Source organism: Coturnix japonica, chromosome 13, assembly GCF_001577835.2.
Source record: "Coturnix japonica isolate 7356 chromosome 13, Coturnix japonica 2.1, whole genome shotgun sequence".
NCBI classification, from domain to species: Eukaryota; Metazoa; Chordata; class Aves; order Galliformes; family Phasianidae; genus Coturnix; species Coturnix japonica.
In genome coordinates, this window is record NC_029528.1 from 13382878 (window position 1) to 13401138 (window position 18261).

Consider the following 18261-nt stretch of genomic DNA (forward strand, 5'->3'; position numbering starts at 1 on the left):
AATCATTTCTATGCTGAATCGTGTCTTACCATCCCATATTGATGGTATTTCTGGGGTTCTTTTAACCAACTCTACAGTACTGGATCTGATGTAGAGAGCAGCTTTATCCACATTGATTTTATTATTATTATTTTGCTCTTTCCTAGCCAGTTCTTAGCAAAAAATCTTGTGGTGCTTCTATGGAAATGCATTTCTTCAGGGATACCGAATCATGCTGAAACTGGGGAACTTGACAGCCTTTCACACAGCACAAAGGGACCTCGTGTTCTGTTGTGAGCTCATGTACAAACAGTTGAACACCTTTGTATATCCTTCAGCAGGATGTGGTAACATTAACGTATGTATCCATGTTTGACTAAACGTAATCTCTTTTTTTCCATGCCCCTTTCCCATTTCTAATCTGTTTTTGCTGAAAACTTAATTAATATCCCAACAACTCCATAACAACGTAAATAATTTACATACACCAATTAGCTGACTGGAAGATGCCAAAAGCCATTCATTTCATCAACCCTAAAATTGTACCTTGGAAACTAAATCAAAGCACTCTGCAGTATTAGAACTGTTATGAACTTAAGATGGTTAATAGCATAGAAAATGGATTTTGTGTTACTGTGCTTTTATGGGCTGCAGAATCACTTGGAAACACAGAATGCAGAAGGTCTCATTCTTCTTGGGTGTTGTAGGACCTCTCCATCCAGGTGTGTCTGTGGTCAGAACACTCCTGAGTACAAGGATTCCTGTGATGGAACTAACCCCTCATTTTGCTGCTCTTCAATTATTAATAATAGAAATTTAAGTAGGAAAAGATGTTGTGTTAAAGCCTGATTTGCATGTCATTGATATTGATGCTTGTTGAGCTCTCGTGACTTTTTCTTGTTTCTGGCTTACAGTAGTGAGAAAAGAATCCATCCCCTTTGGTGGGGTGTGTAAAACTCCATTTCTGTTGAGAGGGACCAGCTGGGGGTAGTGCTGATAGTAACAGAGCTCCATGTGACACTGCCCAGTGAAGTTCCAGCAAAGATATCCAGCTAACAGGTTGTCGTATTCTGTTGCTTTCTCAACCATTTAACTTCCTGGAGCCCACGTTTGCTCCAAGTCTTGGGCTGCTCACAGTGTGTGGCATGGAGTGAACTGACCCTCAGTGCAGTTACTGGGAGCTGTAATGGCTGAAGTTGCGGTTGACTTTAGAGCATCGGCCTGTCTGAATAACTGAAATTGCTTTGCAAGAAACATTGTGTTTAATACAAATTCTCAGAGGAAATATTTACCTTAGTTCACTCAAAGACATGAAATAGGGAAAAAGCTGGAAGGTGCTCCATGATGTTTCCAGCTGTATATTCGGTTTCTTTTATTCTGTACTTCTAATGAAGTCTCAGGTGTTCACGTTTTGTTTCATCCTTGTAGACAGTGGAGCAGAGGGTGGGAATCAAACTGAAGCATCCTGGAATGATGAGGGTTTTATGTTTATTTGTTTTACAGCCTTGCTTGCATCTTCCTATGGCAAAAAGGGAAATAACTTGTACTGTGTGGCAGGTTTGGGCCATTTATCTGTCAGTGGTCACATCTGGGCTGTGTGGTTAACTAAATGCAAATGTATTAATTACGATAAAGAATGAGGAAATGAAATGCATTCTGTCTCAGAGATCCGGGCTGGCCATGGTGATTAATGATCATCATTGCAGCAGCAATCTAAACACAGCTCTGCATGCCACGCAGTAATTACACTGTGCTGTAGTATCATGCACTAAGGTGAGGTACAAAGGTTGCTTGAAACCCACCTGTGCTTTGATGGCTGTGCTGCACTCTGTACCAGTGGGGACATGGCTGAGATTCGCACACAGGGTCCATAATTTATTGATGTGCCATGAACCTGAGCAGTTCTCCATAGGGAAAGGAGAAAAAGTACTTCAGGAGGAGGAAAAAACGAAAGCAACTGTAAAAGCAGCTCCTGCCCAGCGAGTGCTGGTGATTAATTTATTAGTCCACTGTATAGGCTTATTTCAGTGTGAATCTGGGCAGCTTGTCTGATCTTGTAGAAGGTGTTTGGATGTACGAGTTCAGTTCTGGCTGATTGCTGGGGAGCCAGACAGAAAAAAACAGCAGCTCACTGGGTCATAGAGTTAGTTCCTACATTAACAATGCATGTTGGCTTTTGTAATGTCTGGTTGTAGCTGAGACCTGAATGCTGCACTGGAGCAGGCTGAGATGAGGAAGCTGTGCTGGTTTTCCCTGCCTCTGGGGCGGTGGGGCAGGCTGGGCACAGCAGGTGGGCTGTGGGGTTGGGCTGCATGCAGAGCCCCTTCTGCAGTGTGGGGGTCTGTGCCTTCCCTGCAGTGATTACTGTGCCGGATCAGTTCAGCCAATCAAATAAGTACTTTCTTGGTGAAGGGCATAAGTCTGTCTTGTATAGTGTAACTGAATCTGAGGGTTGTAAATCTCTCTAAAAGTTTGCATTATTACATAGCAATTGCACTGGGAACTTCGAGTACCTCTGCAAGATACAACCACCAAACCCTGACGTTCAGATGATCAAAGTGCACACAAAAGCTTAATAGGGCCAGACATCTAAAATAAAATACATGTGGTAAGAGCTTGTAACTGCATTAAATGAGACGGCAGCAGTGTCTGCTGCCTTGGGATGAGGAAGAAGCCCTGTTCTGAGCCATCTGTGCTGTGGGTAGGAACCTGGAGGTGGCAGCCCACTTCCTCTCTAAATACTTGTGTGTTGTTGTTATTGGTTTGTTTGTTTGTTTGTTTTTCCAGTCCTGCCAATGCATTGCAAATAGAAATAATTCAATTTCTAGATATGGCTGGGATCATTTTCCTGGCTGAAGCTTGGTGAGCTGGGCTCTGTGTGTTCCAAGTCCCATGAGGTTGGCTTGGCCTGCGAACTGCTCACCTGGCTGATGCCCAGCAGTACAACACCTGCCATTGGGAAGAAATCCTCACCGACCTTGCTGCTTCTTAGAGGTGCAGTGTTAGCGTATGTGGGAAGGAAATGCTCTGTATACACCCAAGAGGGAAAGATGAGACTAGAATTTGCCATTGTTTTCATATGAGAAATTAGCAGGAAGAACAGATGTTAGTTTGTGGGTTTAAAAAAAATATATTATTCTTCCTTTTGCCTCTGCTTCTTTGGTATTTTAAAGTGATGTTATGAGGCTCTTTCATTACAGTTAATTCTTCCTCTCCTCAGGCAGCCGCAGCTTTACGTGGCACATTTTTATTACACCCACCAGCCTTTCACTTACTAATAAATAATGGTGGTAGATTTTTTATGAAATAAATATGGTCTTTCACTGCAGCAGAAAGGAGAAATAACTTCTTTCTCCATGCATCTCTAAATCATCAAAGCAAGTGCTGTTTTCATTACTTAATTCTAAGGACACATGGCTAGGCTATAGAAAGAAGGATAAGGATCCTCATCTTATACCGTTAATGGTAACAGAAAGTGCCGTGATCCAAAAGGTACTTGAAATCTCATTTACTGGGAATCCCGTAAGTGGAATCCTAAAGCAATTTGTAATGCAATCAGTTGTGCTGTCAGCTCCTGACACGATGCCTATGGGCACTACAGGCCGTGGCAGGGCTGAGATGCTGCGTGCAGCCATGTGGGTGTGCTGCCTTTTCACTAGGAGCTTGGCGTGAGGCTGATAGATGGAACTTCCACAAAGACTGCATGGGTTTAGAGGGAGGGTCTCTGCACTGGCCCCTGGGGCAGTTGTTGTGATGGCTTGGCTCTCTTGGGATGTTGAAACCTGCTGCACTTCGCTGGTTTGCCCAGGTACCATGGATTTACTGTTACTAATTCTAAGCCTCAGAATGGAAGCTGCAGTCCACATTCTCATGCTGATGTTTCTCACCAACAGGAACCAATCCCCCTGACACCCATGGTTTGCCTCATTGTCTCCTCTCTTTCAAAAACCTACAAGAGAGCTGTTCTCAGCTGGTGTGGTTTTAAATCTAGAATCATTTCACTTAACTTGGTTGACTTACAGCAGTAAAGGGAGAAATTTCTTTTGGCTGAAGAACATCCTAGAGAATTTCAGGGTAAGGCTGCTTTCCTGGAAGAAATGGAGTTGGAGAAGCTCGTAATTGGGAAGGGATAGCTATTTAAATAGTCAATATAAATGGGACATAATTAACATTACCTTAATCCCTCTCCCATGGTTCTTAAATCCACACACGGGAAGCTCAAATTGAGGATGCGTGTCCAAGTGTATCTTAATTAAGTCCTAATTAACTACTTAAGTAGTTAATCCTCCTCCTTAAAAGTAGATTTCACAGCCCACAGAAGTAAAAACTTACATTTGTCCATTTGATGGCCACTGGGCCATTTGTCCATTTGATGGCTCCTTGATCCCATTGGGTGAGTGGTGCAATGGGGACAGGGGAGTTGAGCCACAGGGATGCAGCTGTTCTGATAGCACTGTCTGCTTTTATGCACCACTAACAGGAAAGACAGGTGAGGATGCCAGACCCAGTGCCCAGCAGGGCAGCATGCTGTGTCCCCATGGTCCAGGGCAGGAGGAGGGCAGCTGGCCATGGGGCAGACCTGGCAGCATGCAGCCTCCCCCTGTGCTGCTCTGTGCCTGCACAGCTCTAACTCCGCTTTCCCATTATTCTGGGATTAGGCCAAAGCTTTATTACATTTCTTGCAGATGATTAAAAGGGGAATTGAAATTGCAAGAGGAAATCTAAAGCATTCAGAATGGGGAAATTTTCCTTCTTTAATCTTCACTCCTTCTGACTACAATATTTCAAGTCAAGTGTTTCTGCCTACCTACAGCAAAAAGGAGCAACACAGGTCAGAGCTGGATCAGCTGCCATCAGCACTCAGATCGTGGTTCCTTTTCCTTTTGCTGGTAGTCCTGTGGCATATGGATATCAGTGCCCAGAGCAGGACAGTGAGAGCCAAAGTGCTCTGTATTTGGGTGCTTCTGGTCTAGTACCGGGATGAACTTAACACTGATGGTGTGTCCAACAAAACCTGTTCTTTTCATCTTGCTCTGTTGCAGAGCTCTGCTCACACAGAACAGATGAGAGCTGCTCAGCATTTACATCTCAGACAGAATACCCTCATTTAATTCTGGTGATATATGTTGTTGTTTGTGTGTTGTTTTTTTATAACTGTTCTTTGCAATGCTTTCCTATCTTTGTTTCTCACCCACTTGTTGTTCAATGTGCGGCTCCATTAAAACAGGATGGAATAAATCAAATTATGGGATCTAATATATTAAAATGTTTTCATGGCTTCTCTGAAATCAAGTCACTGATGAAGTGTGCACTTGAGCACCATTTGCTCTAAGGGACTGGTTTCCAAATCCTGCTCATGCTGCTGTCTCCCATCGCTCATAGGCACGACAGCCCCCAATCCTGGATGCACATCTGTGTTGCTAAACAAAAGTAATCAGTCAGCATGAAAATTTAATAAGCTGCATTCTGGCATCGGTCGTGTTCTCAAGTGTGTATTTGTTTTCTGGCTGCACAAGTCGTTGGGCTGTGTCAACCAGAATAGCACTGGTGTTTAGAAGCGTTGCTGTATGGAGTGGCAGGATGCAGTGGTGGTGGTACTGCGAGTGCAGACTGGGGCTCTGAACTTGCCAGTATTCCTAGGGGCTTCAGAAGCAAAGTTTCTCAGACAAATCAGTGGAATTTTAGGTTTTTAACTTCACCGTGGCAAACATTAAATAACTGGGTACTTGCACTGCATGGTGACTTGTCAAGAGCATGGTTGGTGTGAGCAGGGTGTGTGCTGAGAGACTGTCTTACAGTGTGGTGAGCCCTGCTGCACTTTTTATCCTTCTGCAGTCCACTGCTGTAGTGGCAAGTTTAAAGGTTAACAGCACTGCCAACTGGTGTCTGGGAGTGAGTAAAAACAGCCCTTCTCCTGAGCCTTTCCTGCCTCATCTGCTCCATCTGTAGTTCTGCCTGCTGCTAGGTTGCCTTGCTTGGTACAAGGTGCTGATGCTGCGGTACAGGGGCTTGTACACCATTGTATTAATCTACCTAATGTCTGCTCGGCCATCAAAGTCTGTGTGCAGCATCAAGGGTAGGTGCTCAAAAAATCCCCTCTGAGGGGGAAAGCAGACTGGGGTGAAGACTGCAGTTAAACCCTGTATGCATGAATGCACAAATAAAACATTTCTCTATGATAAGCCAAGGATAGCATGTCCTTGGATTAGGCACTGAACTAATTACTATTTGATTGCTTGATTCTCCCACATTATATATTCATTGATTGCCGTTGATCCAAAAACCTTTTTCTAAGTGAAAACCAGAGCAAACCAGTGCTCATGGAAATCAGCACGGTAATAAATCAGGGACTGGGAACATCTGATTTGCTTTTCAATGAGAAAAAAAAAAACCATTGGCAGCAATAATTCTTCTCAGAGAGAATAAGTCCATTAGTAACGCGTTGTCTTGACTCATCAGAGGCTTTTTGATGAATAACCTCTTCCTACGAAACAATTTTTTACATTCAGTTGCTTCAGTTATAATTCAGAACTCTCCTATGACTGCTTCATTTATTAAGTGCTCTCCAAAGAGCTTGCAGTATTTCTCTAGAAAAGTACTGTGCTTTGGGTTTAGCATCCTTACTGCTTCCCTTCTTGTGCTGCATTCTCCAGTTAAGAAAAAAGGAATTCAATGTTAAATAAATACAGAGTATGAATCAAAAACTTAGTTTCTAACTTTAATAATCAAAAAGATAATTAATTTTCAGTTGAGTCACTGAAACTTGGCTTTAGGAAGTTGTAACCTGTTGTTACACAGAGCTTTGTGCTATTTGAGAGCTCTTTTCCTATCTCTGCTAAGAGAAGGTGTTGTTCGTATCTGGAAGATGTTAGTCAGTCTGTAGAGGTATCTGCAGTTGTTCCTCTTGGACATTCAGCATTCATTTCCGTTGTTGATCATCTCATAGAACTGTCTTTGGTACCAGCATTGTTCTTCTGTTACAGCAGCTGGAGAACCTGCTTGGATTTACTTGCTTGAGCTCCTTCTGCTGCTCCTTTGGTCTCAGAACTGGAGCCTGACCCAACCTGAGTGGTATCCTCCCTTGTGTCAGCAATGCTGCTGGGAGGCCATCCTGGAACTTGCTTCCCTCTAACTAACACTTGCTTCCCTTACCAGCTATTTGGTTTATTTCTACAGCTGTCAAAGTTACCCATGGAGAGGAAACAGAAGGCTGGGGACCCTCCTATTGCTTGTTAGAAGACATCAAAGATTGCATGCAGATTCCTCCTTATCCCTGACCAGAGTGGCTAGAGTGGCTGCAGCATTGCTGTCTTGCTGCATGCGTGTGTGCTTGCATGAGAGTGTGACTGTTGCATGCATTGCTGCATGTGCTGTCCTGAGTCTCCTGCAGGGACAGCGGGCTCTGACTTCCTTTCCTGCCCTGTGGGGTGAGGGAAAGAGGCAGTTCAGCAAAAAAAAAAAGAAAATGTAGAAAATAAATCTGGAAAAACCCCTCCAGTCAGTGGGAAAGGGGAGCGTGGCACTTCTGCAGAACCCCAACCAATGTCACGCTAAGATTAAGGAATGACAAAGTTGTGTATGGTTGTCACATTCTTTTTTGTTAAATTCTTTTCTTTCTCCTAGACCCCGCCCGATGGTTTTACGTGTATCAGAGAGGTAAAATTTAAACCAGTTTGACTGTATCGGTCATTTAACTTCTGGAACAAAAGTTTTCTTAAGCCAGGAACCAGTTTCACCCCAAGGCAGAGTTTCTCCACTTCATTTCTGGCAGCAAACACACTGAAGATGCTCAAAATCTTCCCAGTTCCCAGACTGGGGCTGCCAAGTCCTGGCTATTGAGGACAGCCCCAGTCAGAGCATCCTGCATGTGGCACTTCAGTACATCAAGTCACCTTCTGGGCAGCTCAGCTTCTCCCCATGTTTTAAGATGGTACTCCAAAGTTTTAAGATGGCGTGAATGAGAATTTTCCAAAAGTCATGAGAATGAAGTGATTTTCTCTCCCTTTTAGTGAGGTTTAATTGCAAGTCCACCTTAGAGCAGCTTGGAGGAAATCACTTGTCTCATAAGTGTCTTCTCCTCATTATCCCCATGGAAAAGCAGCAGAGCACCCAGGAAACTCTCAGTGGATTTCCAGTCACTTTGACATGTTGTTTTCCTCATAAATGCTGCTACAGAAAGGTGGGAATATGCAAGGAGAGGAAAAATAGCAACCCTCATTTCAGGGTGCAGTTGGAAGACACCGTGCTGTCTCCTACCCAGGAAATGATCAGAGCCGTGTTATTTCTGATGTGAAGTGGAGTTAACAGATGCCTGCAAAAATATGTAAAGCCATGTTGGAGAGTCTTCTAATTGCTCTACCTGGTATTAGTTGTGTGCCAGAAAGACGTTTTAGACGGGGCTGTGGGCTCCGAGTCCTTCTCAGAGTTTCACCCTGTTCTGGCTTCCCTGTGTGCTCAGTGGTAGTGAGCACAACAGTAGAGGCAGAGGAAGTGATGGATACCTGATGTTTTGTATGGATCATTGTGAGGATTAGCCAAGAAATATTGTAATTCTGCTTGAGTTTTTCATTCCAGTTTTTGCCTTAATATCAGGATTTTGATCATGCTCAGGTTTGAGGCAGCTTTTCTCCCCACCTGGTGGTACTCGGGGTTCAAGTGGGCAGAATATCCTTGTCAGACCCAGGTGTGTTTGTATGAGTGTGGCATTGTTGCTTTAATGGGGAAAATGGAGCTGAAAGTCAAAGGGGTCTCAGGAAAAGAATAGGCCAGTTCTGGCAGGGGAAGGCTGGGCAGGTTCCTCAGTTCAGACCCCATTGCTGTTCACAGTCACAGCTGAGAAAGCCAGCTGCTAAATGACATGCAGTTTTTTCTTCCTTTTAGTACACAACTACAGTTCAGCCTTGTCTGCAGGCAGCTTAATCTGTTCTGCTTGTGCAAAAAGGGTTGTTGGAGCTGAAGAATATTGATGAGATGTTTTTCTAAGGCATGGCTGGAAGGTGCGCTGCCAGCAGGGGAGTTCAGCAGGGCTCCCCCCACTGCATGCTCTGCTGCTGGGGCACATTCCTGCCTGGGAGCAGCCCATGTTGCAGAGCTGTCCTGCTGTGTGTTACCCTGCTGGTGTGTTTTAAAGATAAACTGCCAATGAAACAACTTTTTCTGTACCATGGCAGATTAATGCACTCGTGTCCAATGAAGTGGGAAGATCTGGAGAGAGTGAAATGCTGGAGCAGATTGTGTTTCTTCAAATTGATTCTTTCAAGGCACCAATTTATCTGTTTCAGTAATACTGCACATTATACACTCAGTCCATGGTAATGAAGCAGTTGATGACCATTTTACTGAAGGTGATTTGGGGGGGGAGTTACTAACTTTTATGCCAAGCAATCTTCGGAAATAAATGGGATGTTACAGGGCATAGCCATGCAGAAAAAGACTTGGGGTACAGCTGCTGGATGTGGCACTCGAGGTCAGGCTGGATGGGGCTCTGAGCACCTGCTCTAGTGTAGGTGCCCCTGTTCATTGCAGAGAGTTGAACTGGATCTCCTTTAAGGGTCCCTCCCAGTTCAAACTACTCTATGAGTTATGTCAGCTAAAAGCTGCCACTGATATTTGAAGCTTAAATAATGTCAAATTGACACTCACTAAACCCCAGTGTATTGTTATGGCATTACCTGCACTGCTGGGGAAACAGGCTTGACAGGTAAAAAGAGAAGTCAGAGAAGAGGTGAGGCTGCGAGAATCCAGCATGAGATACATCTCAGATACTTTTCTTCCTTGTGGAAGGGTGTTCTCCTGAATAAAATACATGACTATTTTTCACTGCTTATCAGTTTCCAGCCCATGCAGATGCAGGTTGGGTTCATTCAGATTCAGTAACTGTGGGCATAATTAGAATTTCCCTTGGGCTGAACGTGACCTTTGGTGTCCAGGTAGGAAGCCCTTCTCTGGCATACAGAAGAGTTTCCCTCACTGTGTACCCTCAGTGTAATGTCGTTGTCTAATATGCTTAAGCATGACTGCTCTCTTACTTGTATTTGCTCAGCTTTCTGTCAGGTCTGTACTTTGAAAGGCCTGTTTTCAGTGTCATTTCAATATTTAGCTAAGAGTATCTGGTGTTGCCTTTTAGAGCAATGTGTCTGCTGCCTATCCTGTTCTCCCCATCAGTTTTTGGCTAATTGGCAGCCCCAGTAAGAAGTATGAGCTATTGCTTTACTCACCTGGCTTTTATTTTGCTTTTGAGAGGTTGAAAGCAGTTATAAAGACCAGTTCTATTGATGGCTTCTGTTTTTTTTCCTCTATTGCTCTTGAAATCCAATCTGTCTTACCCATCACGTTAACAGAGCAAAGGTAACAGCCAAAATGAATACCTTCCTGTCTTCTCTTTTAGATAAAATTGAAGATGAATTAGAAATGACTACGGTGTGCCACAGACCCGAAGGCTTGGAGCAGCTTGAAGCACAAACCAATTTCACTAAAAGAGAGCTTCAAGTGCTTTACAGAGGATTTAAAAATGTAAGAACAGCACTGCAGTGAACTGAATCCAGTATGTATGTCTCCACCAGCCCCAACTGCTCAGCTGCGTTTTGTATCGTTCCCCTGTTACGTACCAGCATTTCTGCACCATATCTCCTCTGCCACAGCAAAATGAGCTCACGATCTACCTTTCCATCTCATATTGATGTCCCCATCATCTGCTTAAAATGAGGATTGGATGAGCACATCATGCTCATTACATTTACTCCCTAAATGTCACTAAGCGTGCTGCAAATTCCTCAGCTGTGCCTGTACTTTATGATAATCTGCAAATGTTTTCATGTTTATTTAATTTTTTGCTTGCTCAATTCTTGCTGCTGGTTGACTTGTATTGTTTGCTTGGGATCCCTGGGATTTTTGGTTTGGTGTTTGTTTTTTTTCCCCCTTTCCCTATCTTGGATAATTCTTGCTATTCAAGTGGGATATTACTGGAGCAAGTTAGGACTACAGAGTCCAGGGTAAGTAGAGAACAAGGCAAGAGCCCAACAGACCTCAGAAGGTAATGGGTATCAGGGAGAGGGTGTAGGAAACCACAGGTTTAGATGAAATAAGGTAGTGTGCCAGCTAGCAACACTGCATGCACGGAGCAGCAATGTGCTGGTCTTCATGAACCTCAGCCTGAGCCAATTCCCCCTGGTAGGATTGGTCTCCACAGGGCAGTGAGCCTCACCATGTAGGTGTGCTGCTGCTGCCTAACAGGGACTCATACTAAATAGAAACGGGATTTTGAGGTTATGTGGAACAGATGTGTTATGGGTCTGGAAGGTTGAAGAGTCATTACACGACTGCCTGAGGGTCTGAGTTTTGTCATACGGGTGTTTTGTGTCAGGTAATGCTTTGATGATGATTAATGAATTGTTATTGAGCCAGCTTAATAAAAGACATGTGGTTTTTAAGTTGCTCTGTTGGACTGCTGCAGTATTTCAGCTACTGTCATAGCAAAACACTGTAACTTCTTAAACGGTCCAGTCCATTGGCTGAAAGAAAATTGAGCCACCTCAAGTGCAAGTCTTGTTGAGGGAAAACTGTTGGATGCTGCAAAGGTCCTTCCTTATTTTTGCATTCTTTAAATTTGGTTGCATCCTCTCTCTTGCACATATCTGACTTCTCCAGCACAGCACAACTGCCTGGATCTTGGCTTATTGTGTGTGTTGTGCTTGTGCAGCTTTTGCTGGATGTAGGGAGTCATTTCACGTGAGGACCTCAGTCTGACCACTGAAGATGAACCTTCTGAAACCTCTTTTGTGCTCCGGCTGGTCAATAACAAAGCATACAGCTTTTAAGACAGGACTCAATAGGTTAATATATAGTATAATATGATATAACCCCCTACAATGGGGAGCAGAACTAAGTGCATTCTTAAACATTGTGTTCTCCTATCTTGCTGACATACCTTTCTTGCTGTGTATGGGAACCCAGTGCAGGACACCGTGCTGAGAAGGAGAGGCTGTGTCAGCACCCCTAATGCAAACCAGAGGCACCTGAGCCTTGCAGCTCTTAACAGACCTGGGGTTTATCCAATCCCCCAACTTCAGTTCTGCAATTATTTTGCAGTACAGAGGCAATACATTTGAGGGAAAGAATAATGATGAAAGTGCACTTAGCTTGTGAGTTCAGCCCTTCAGTAAGACCCCACTGATGGTCTTGGTGTTAATTGACAGTGCTGGCACGATCCTGGCTTTGTCAAGTCATTAGGAAAGCAGCGTGTTTTCTTCCAGCTGCTGTGGGTGCAATGTGCATGAAGCTTTAATATTTAAAGTTTAAATTGAAAGGGCAGCTATAGCTTTTCTATCCTATAAATCATGGTTTCAATGGAATGAGTAATTATGCACAGTAGGCAAGCTATCTCAGCTGTTACCATATTTCCTGTTGTACTGAACCGTGTGTTTCTTGGGATGATGTTACAGTGCCATCTGGAGATTCAAAGTCCCTGTGGGAATGCAGTCATTTTTCTCTCCAGCTCATGCTGCTTGCTCTCACTGATTGCACAGGTCGTGTTTAATCACAAGGCAACAGCTGGGTTACCACAGGGCTGCAGGCACTTGGAATAGCACAGGAGGAACGAGGTCCTTCTTGGTCCTGCTGTATTCATAGCAGCCAGGTGTTAGTGGGATTCTGTTAGGGGAATGGCTGCCATCTGCAAGGGACACTTTGCAAAGATTCATTGAGAGAGCAGCAACCCCAAACAATGAAGGGATTGTTGGGAGCACGCTGGCTTTGCTGTAGTGTTGTAGAAGTTGGAGAAGGTCGATCCATACATGTGATGAATGCTGCCAGTGCTTGGTAGAGAGGTTTTGGGAAAGGCTGGGATTGTTTCTGTGCTTGCCAACAATACAAACCAAGTGTTCACTTCTCACGTCAGACACTTGGGAAGAATTCATAGGTTTAATAGCAAAAATGAGGTATTTACATGAAATTTAACCCGCTGCTGTCAAAGGAAAGCTTTGTGTGCATTGGAGTGGGGTGTGCTGTTTCATGCTGCTATGAAATTTCCCTTGCATGAGGAAACCTCTGCTGCCTTCAGTGGAATTTCAACTGGCACAGAGTTTATCTGCTCCTTTTCACAGGAGAGATTTCTTTCGAGTCAGCTGCCTTAAGATGTGCTGTAGCATTAATGAGGCCTCTTGAGCTTTATTCGACTCTTACAAAACAAAATGGTGATCAGTTAAGCACAAATGAATTGCTAGTAACGTATGTGTCTGAAATCAGCCTGTTATGTACAGCTAAACAGGGCGATCAGTGTCAGTACTGCGCTCCTGAAGGTTTGATGCATAATAGGTAGTCCCTGTAGTTATAAACTGTCTTAAAGCATTGTAGTGGTGAGGAAGGGGGGTGCTTTTGGTGTTGCCAGAAGTGCCCCTCCTTGCTCTCCTGTGACTCACATAGGATGAAGTGATTTCTTTGTTCTGCCCTTCCCGTGGCTGGGGAATGCGCGTCAGCAGCAGGTGACGCTGCAGATCAGACATATTTTCTGTTAATAAGCTTTTCTTGATGGCAGAATTTCTTGTCAAGGTCCTTTTGTTCTTAAAAGACAACCTAAAGAACTCATCAATAACTCACTGGCTTGAATCTTCCTCTGACTTTGTGTCATGGATTCAAAGGGATTTTCTCAGGCTTCCTGAGTTTGCTCATCCCAAGTTCAACGTCCTGTAAGCAGCAGTTGACAATGGATTTTGTCACTTGTGCTGGTTGGGTAAAAATATAACTGTGGTTGAACTCAAGTATGCTATATCACAGGATGGATGAGCTTTTAAACAAAGTCATGCAAATGGGGCCTTTGAACAAGATAAGGCTTTGGATCTCTGAGTCTAAATAGGAACAGTGGAGGTTATTCTGTGCAGAGGGATGGGCAGTGGTTCAGGGTGGCTGACTGGGAGATAAAGCTACATCCTGGTGCTGACTTGCCTTGGTTTGTGAGATTTGGGGTTTGCTTTTTAATTAAGCCTCTGGATTGAGGCACACAGCAAAACTAAACCTGGTCCTGAATTTTATTTGGGCTGTCCTGAAGTGATGATCTAGTTTCAAGCCTCATACCAGTGCTTGTGTTTGAGAATTTGTTGGCATGTACTGTTAGCCTCCATGGAGCTGGTGTGGGGGTATCTGGCTACTTGGGGCTAATATAGAGGGATGGGGCAGGGAAGTGTTAGCTGGCAGTGATTTGTGATGTATTAAAGGAGGCCTTTGTGTGACAGAAAACACGAGCTGGCTGTCATCTGTTTAAAAAAAAGGAATTAAACACTGCTGAAAACACCGTTAACAATGTTGATAATGGCGAACCAAATCTGTGAGATGCTTGGAGTGAAATCTGAATTGTTTTAATTTCTTCAGCTGTGCAGCTCAAGCATCCGGAGTGCTGTGGGAGCAGGGGTGTGATCTGTCTAATTGCTCTCTTTGGGCTCATGCAGTTTTGCAAATGAACCTTAACATGAAGCTGGGGTGTGTGTTTTGATTGGATTTTGTTTCTTTTTTTTCCAACAGGAATGTCCTAGCGGGGTGGTTAATGAAGAGACATTCAAACAGATCTATGCACAGTTTTTTCCTCATGGAGGTAAGCTGGATGCTTTGTTAGGTTTATTGAAGCGTTCCTTAACATTCATTGTTGTCACCTGGCTGCAAAGCTGCTTGGATACTCTGTGCTAGGAAAGTGAGGTAAGGGCTGTAGGATCTTGCACAAAAACGCGAGCAAGGAAAGAACATTGATGAAGGCCCTTTGAACAGCTGGGTAACAGGAATAAAGGCAAACCCATGTTAGAGATTGCCAGTAGTCATCAGCCACAGAGCAATGTGCTGCTGTGAGATGGAGTTGCTGCTGGAGCTAATGCTGCATTGGCTCTGGAGATAGGCTCGTGTGCTTCTTTTTGCATTCTTTCTTGCAAGCACTGCCCCACAATCCAGATCATGCTCTGTGCAATAAAAACTTTTGCATTCAGTGGGATGGGGTTGTGGTTTCTGCAAGTCTATGTTAATGTTTGCTGACTCACAGAGTGGCAGTGCATTAAGGATGGCTTTATGCTGAATGAGAAGTTGCTGAGAGCCAGTGGTGTATAAGGAGCTGTTGTACCAATCGATGCCTTTTGTGTTTTCCAGATGCTAGCATGTATGCACATTATCTCTTTAACGCATTTGACACTGCACAGAATGGCTCAGTGAAGTTTGAGGTAACTGTTTTGGGTCCTGTCTTAATGCCCTTTTTCTCGGGTCTGTGTGTTTTAGCTTCCCTATCCATTCTTCATTGTAAACTATGGGATTTGCTGGGCTATGGAGGGCTACGACAAGCTGAAACGTCCAAATCTCATTCTGTTTAACGCAGGCTTCTCATGCAGATGGATTGGATTCCAGTGGAAAACTGGAGAAACAAACAGACCATTAGTCAGTAGCATAGGAGTGTTAATACCACACGGAGAAAGTGTAGAGGTTTATGTAGCAGAAAGCAGAGGGCTCTAAAAGTCCCATGTGAGCAGAGACCAGTGAGTGGCACAGATAAGAAGGACCAGAGAAGCTCACGCTTCCTGCAACTGTCATGCATTGCAGGGTTTCATGTGTATGTTCCTGGAAAATCAAACTGGCCAAATCCTCATTAGTCCAAGGTGTGACAGAGAAATTGTTGATCAAATGTGGGAAGGTTGCTGTATGTAAATGCATCTCTGTAGTGATGGCTGCAGTGGGAGTTCTGCCTGTAGCAGCTCTTCGTGGAGAGCTTTATGAGACTTCCAGAATCCTAAATGGACTGACCCACAGCAAAATGCTTAGACAAGTATATTAAAAAACGCTGAGCTTTCCTTCCTGGCAAATCGGTCTCTTTGGTGGTTATCAAATGTAAGCATTTTGTCCCCTTTTTTGTATTGTTCAGCAGACTTTAATTTCTCTTGAGTGTGGGTAAAAAGGAACAAAGGTCTTTAGGAAGCGGTGCTCTGCCCATGCAGAGCCAGTGGAGATGACACAGGGCAGACCAAGTGTGTTAAATGAGGCACCAGGTAGAATGTAGTTGCTTTAACTTAAAGCTCTGCCTATAATAACAAATACAGCAGTGCTGCTGAACCATTGTGCAGCACAAACAATAAATCAGTGTTATTGGAAGCAATAACTCCGCTGTAAACCGAAAATGCAAACAAAATACCATGTCCCAGATTGAGTTAGTAGAGGTGGGAAACACACCTGGCTAAATGTGTTGTGTTTTGCCAGAGGACAAAACCTGAGCTTCCCTGTGTGGCAGAGGAATCTGGCCATCCCTCTCAAGGTGGGCACAGAGAGGGATGCACAGTAGAGTAATTGAGGACTGTTGGGGTTGTTCCCAGTTACCTCTTACACATTTATTAACACTGCTCGGGTCATCTCAGCGAGTGCTGTGTCCATTGAGTTCAGTCAGAGAGGATACATTCATCCTAGAAAGGGAACTCCCTCAGTGGATGTAGTGAGGGATTTGACTCGGGAAAGGAGACTCAGATTCTCATTTCTCTCTCTGCTTCAAACCAGGATTTTGTGATGGCGTTGTCCATTCTGTTGCGGGGAACAGTTCATGAAAAGCTAAGGTGGACGTTTAACCTGTACGACATAAATAAGGATGGCTACATAAACAAGGAGGTAGGGCTGTTTGTGACAAATGTGGTTGATTTCTATGACAGCTGACTTGTTTCTGTTGCGTAGCACAATTAATGTTGCATAGAGTTCATCAAACATAGAAACTGGACCTGAGTGTTTTTCTGTCTAAAAAAGTGCAAAGTGATTGTATTATAGATGCATTTTCCTATGGTTATGCTGGCTTTAATGGTTGGCTCTTACCTGGGGAAAAATCCTGGTTTAATCTATGAGCAATGCAGTACTTTGAGGGGGAGGGGATGATGACAGCAGGTACTCAGTGACCAAGGCATATAAGGGGCTTCTGGCTGCACTGGGAGGTGTGATGTGGGCTCACCCAGAGCACCACAAGCCCCCCGGATTTATAGGTTAGCATGTATCTGATGATGCATCTGTCTGCATGCATGTGTTCTTGGGGCTGACAGCAGATATGGGTATGAGATCTGTGCTGTTTTGTTAACAGGAGAATGTGAAGAAAAGGGAAGTGAAATAAATGTGCTATCATTTCTATTAATTTCCCTGTTGTGCTTCTCTTGTCATGTCACTACTGCAGGAGATGATGGATATAGTAAAGGCAATCTATGATATGATGGGAAAGTACACGTACCCAGTGCTGAAGGAAGATGCTCCAAGGCAGCACGTAGAAATGTTCTTCCAGGTACTTGATTTCTGATGACTTCCCAACACCTGAGCTATTCACTGATGCACTTTAAGATTAATCCCAGCTGTCTTGCTGTTTCCTACTGTACATCCTAAAACAAATTCTAGTAGCAACCGAGCACTACAGTGCCTGCTGAATTCTTGAGTCTGAGGTATCCTTTCTGACTTAGCCCAAACCTTTGCAATGGCATGTATCACAGTCATTTGGTGCTTCTCCTATCAACTGTCCATAAAGACAGACAGCAATAATATGGTAAGGCAGTGAAGAAATAAATCATGTAATATGAGCAGAGGTTGCTGCATGTGTATAAGAAAGGTACAAGTGGAGATGACCAAAGTTCTCCAAATACAAGAGTGAACCAGTCTTTAGCTGCCAGCAAATTTAACCAGTGATACTAAGTCTGTAATGTAGGTCACATGCCCTAGGTTTATTCAAGTTACAGCACATAAGATGTTGTACAAGAACCACCGTGTTATCTATGGGAACTAAATGCTTGTTTTTATTTTGCAGAAAATGGATAAAAACAAAGATGGTGTTGTAACTTTAGATGAGTTTATCGAATCGTGTCAGGAGGTAAGGATGAAATGCTAAGCTCAACAAAAGGTGCAGGACATGCCACGAGGCCATCATTCCTAAGAAGATGGAGGAATGATGCTGTAGATCTCTGAAGTTGCTCAATTTGGAACATAATTTTGGTGTTGCAGTTATTCTGAGTGTTGGAATAACTGAGTTTATAGGGAAACATGTCATTGTTTCTTTGAAGTAATAACCAGAATAATTCTAAGTACACTTTCAGTGCTTCTTGAGAAACAATCTGGTCTTTCCCTTATACGTCTCCAACTCTCTCATTTGGACCAGGGGCCTGAGAGAGGCTGGGATTTCATGCATTCTTGTTTTGAACCCGAGGTGTTTCTGTGAGGATGTGGTCCTTCATGGCAGCATGTTTGTCCATTCAAAGCTGTCATTTCATTTGGGCTTTAGAGGCAGATGGAGCTAAATACACACCTTCATAT

General features: G+C 43.8%; 1 protein-coding gene across 7 annotated transcripts in view; it reads left to right on the forward strand.

Annotated features, from left to right (window-relative positions):
- Nucleotides 1-18261, forward strand: part of KCNIP1 (potassium voltage-gated channel interacting protein 1) — a 206074-nt gene that overhangs the window by 187184 nt on the left and 629 nt on the right. For all 7 annotated transcript variants that reach the window (XM_015876310.2, XM_015876311.2, XM_015876312.2 and 4 more), the window contains exons 2-7: nucleotides 10367-10491; nucleotides 14491-14560; nucleotides 15100-15170; nucleotides 16486-16593; nucleotides 17141-17245; nucleotides 17759-17821. In XM_015876310.2, the coding sequence (XP_015731796.1) occupies nucleotides 10367-10491; nucleotides 14491-14560; nucleotides 15100-15170; nucleotides 16486-16593; nucleotides 17141-17245; nucleotides 17759-17821 (542 nt within the window). The remainder of the gene's footprint in view (nucleotides 1-10366; nucleotides 10492-14490; nucleotides 14561-15099; nucleotides 15171-16485; nucleotides 16594-17140; nucleotides 17246-17758; nucleotides 17822-18261) is intronic.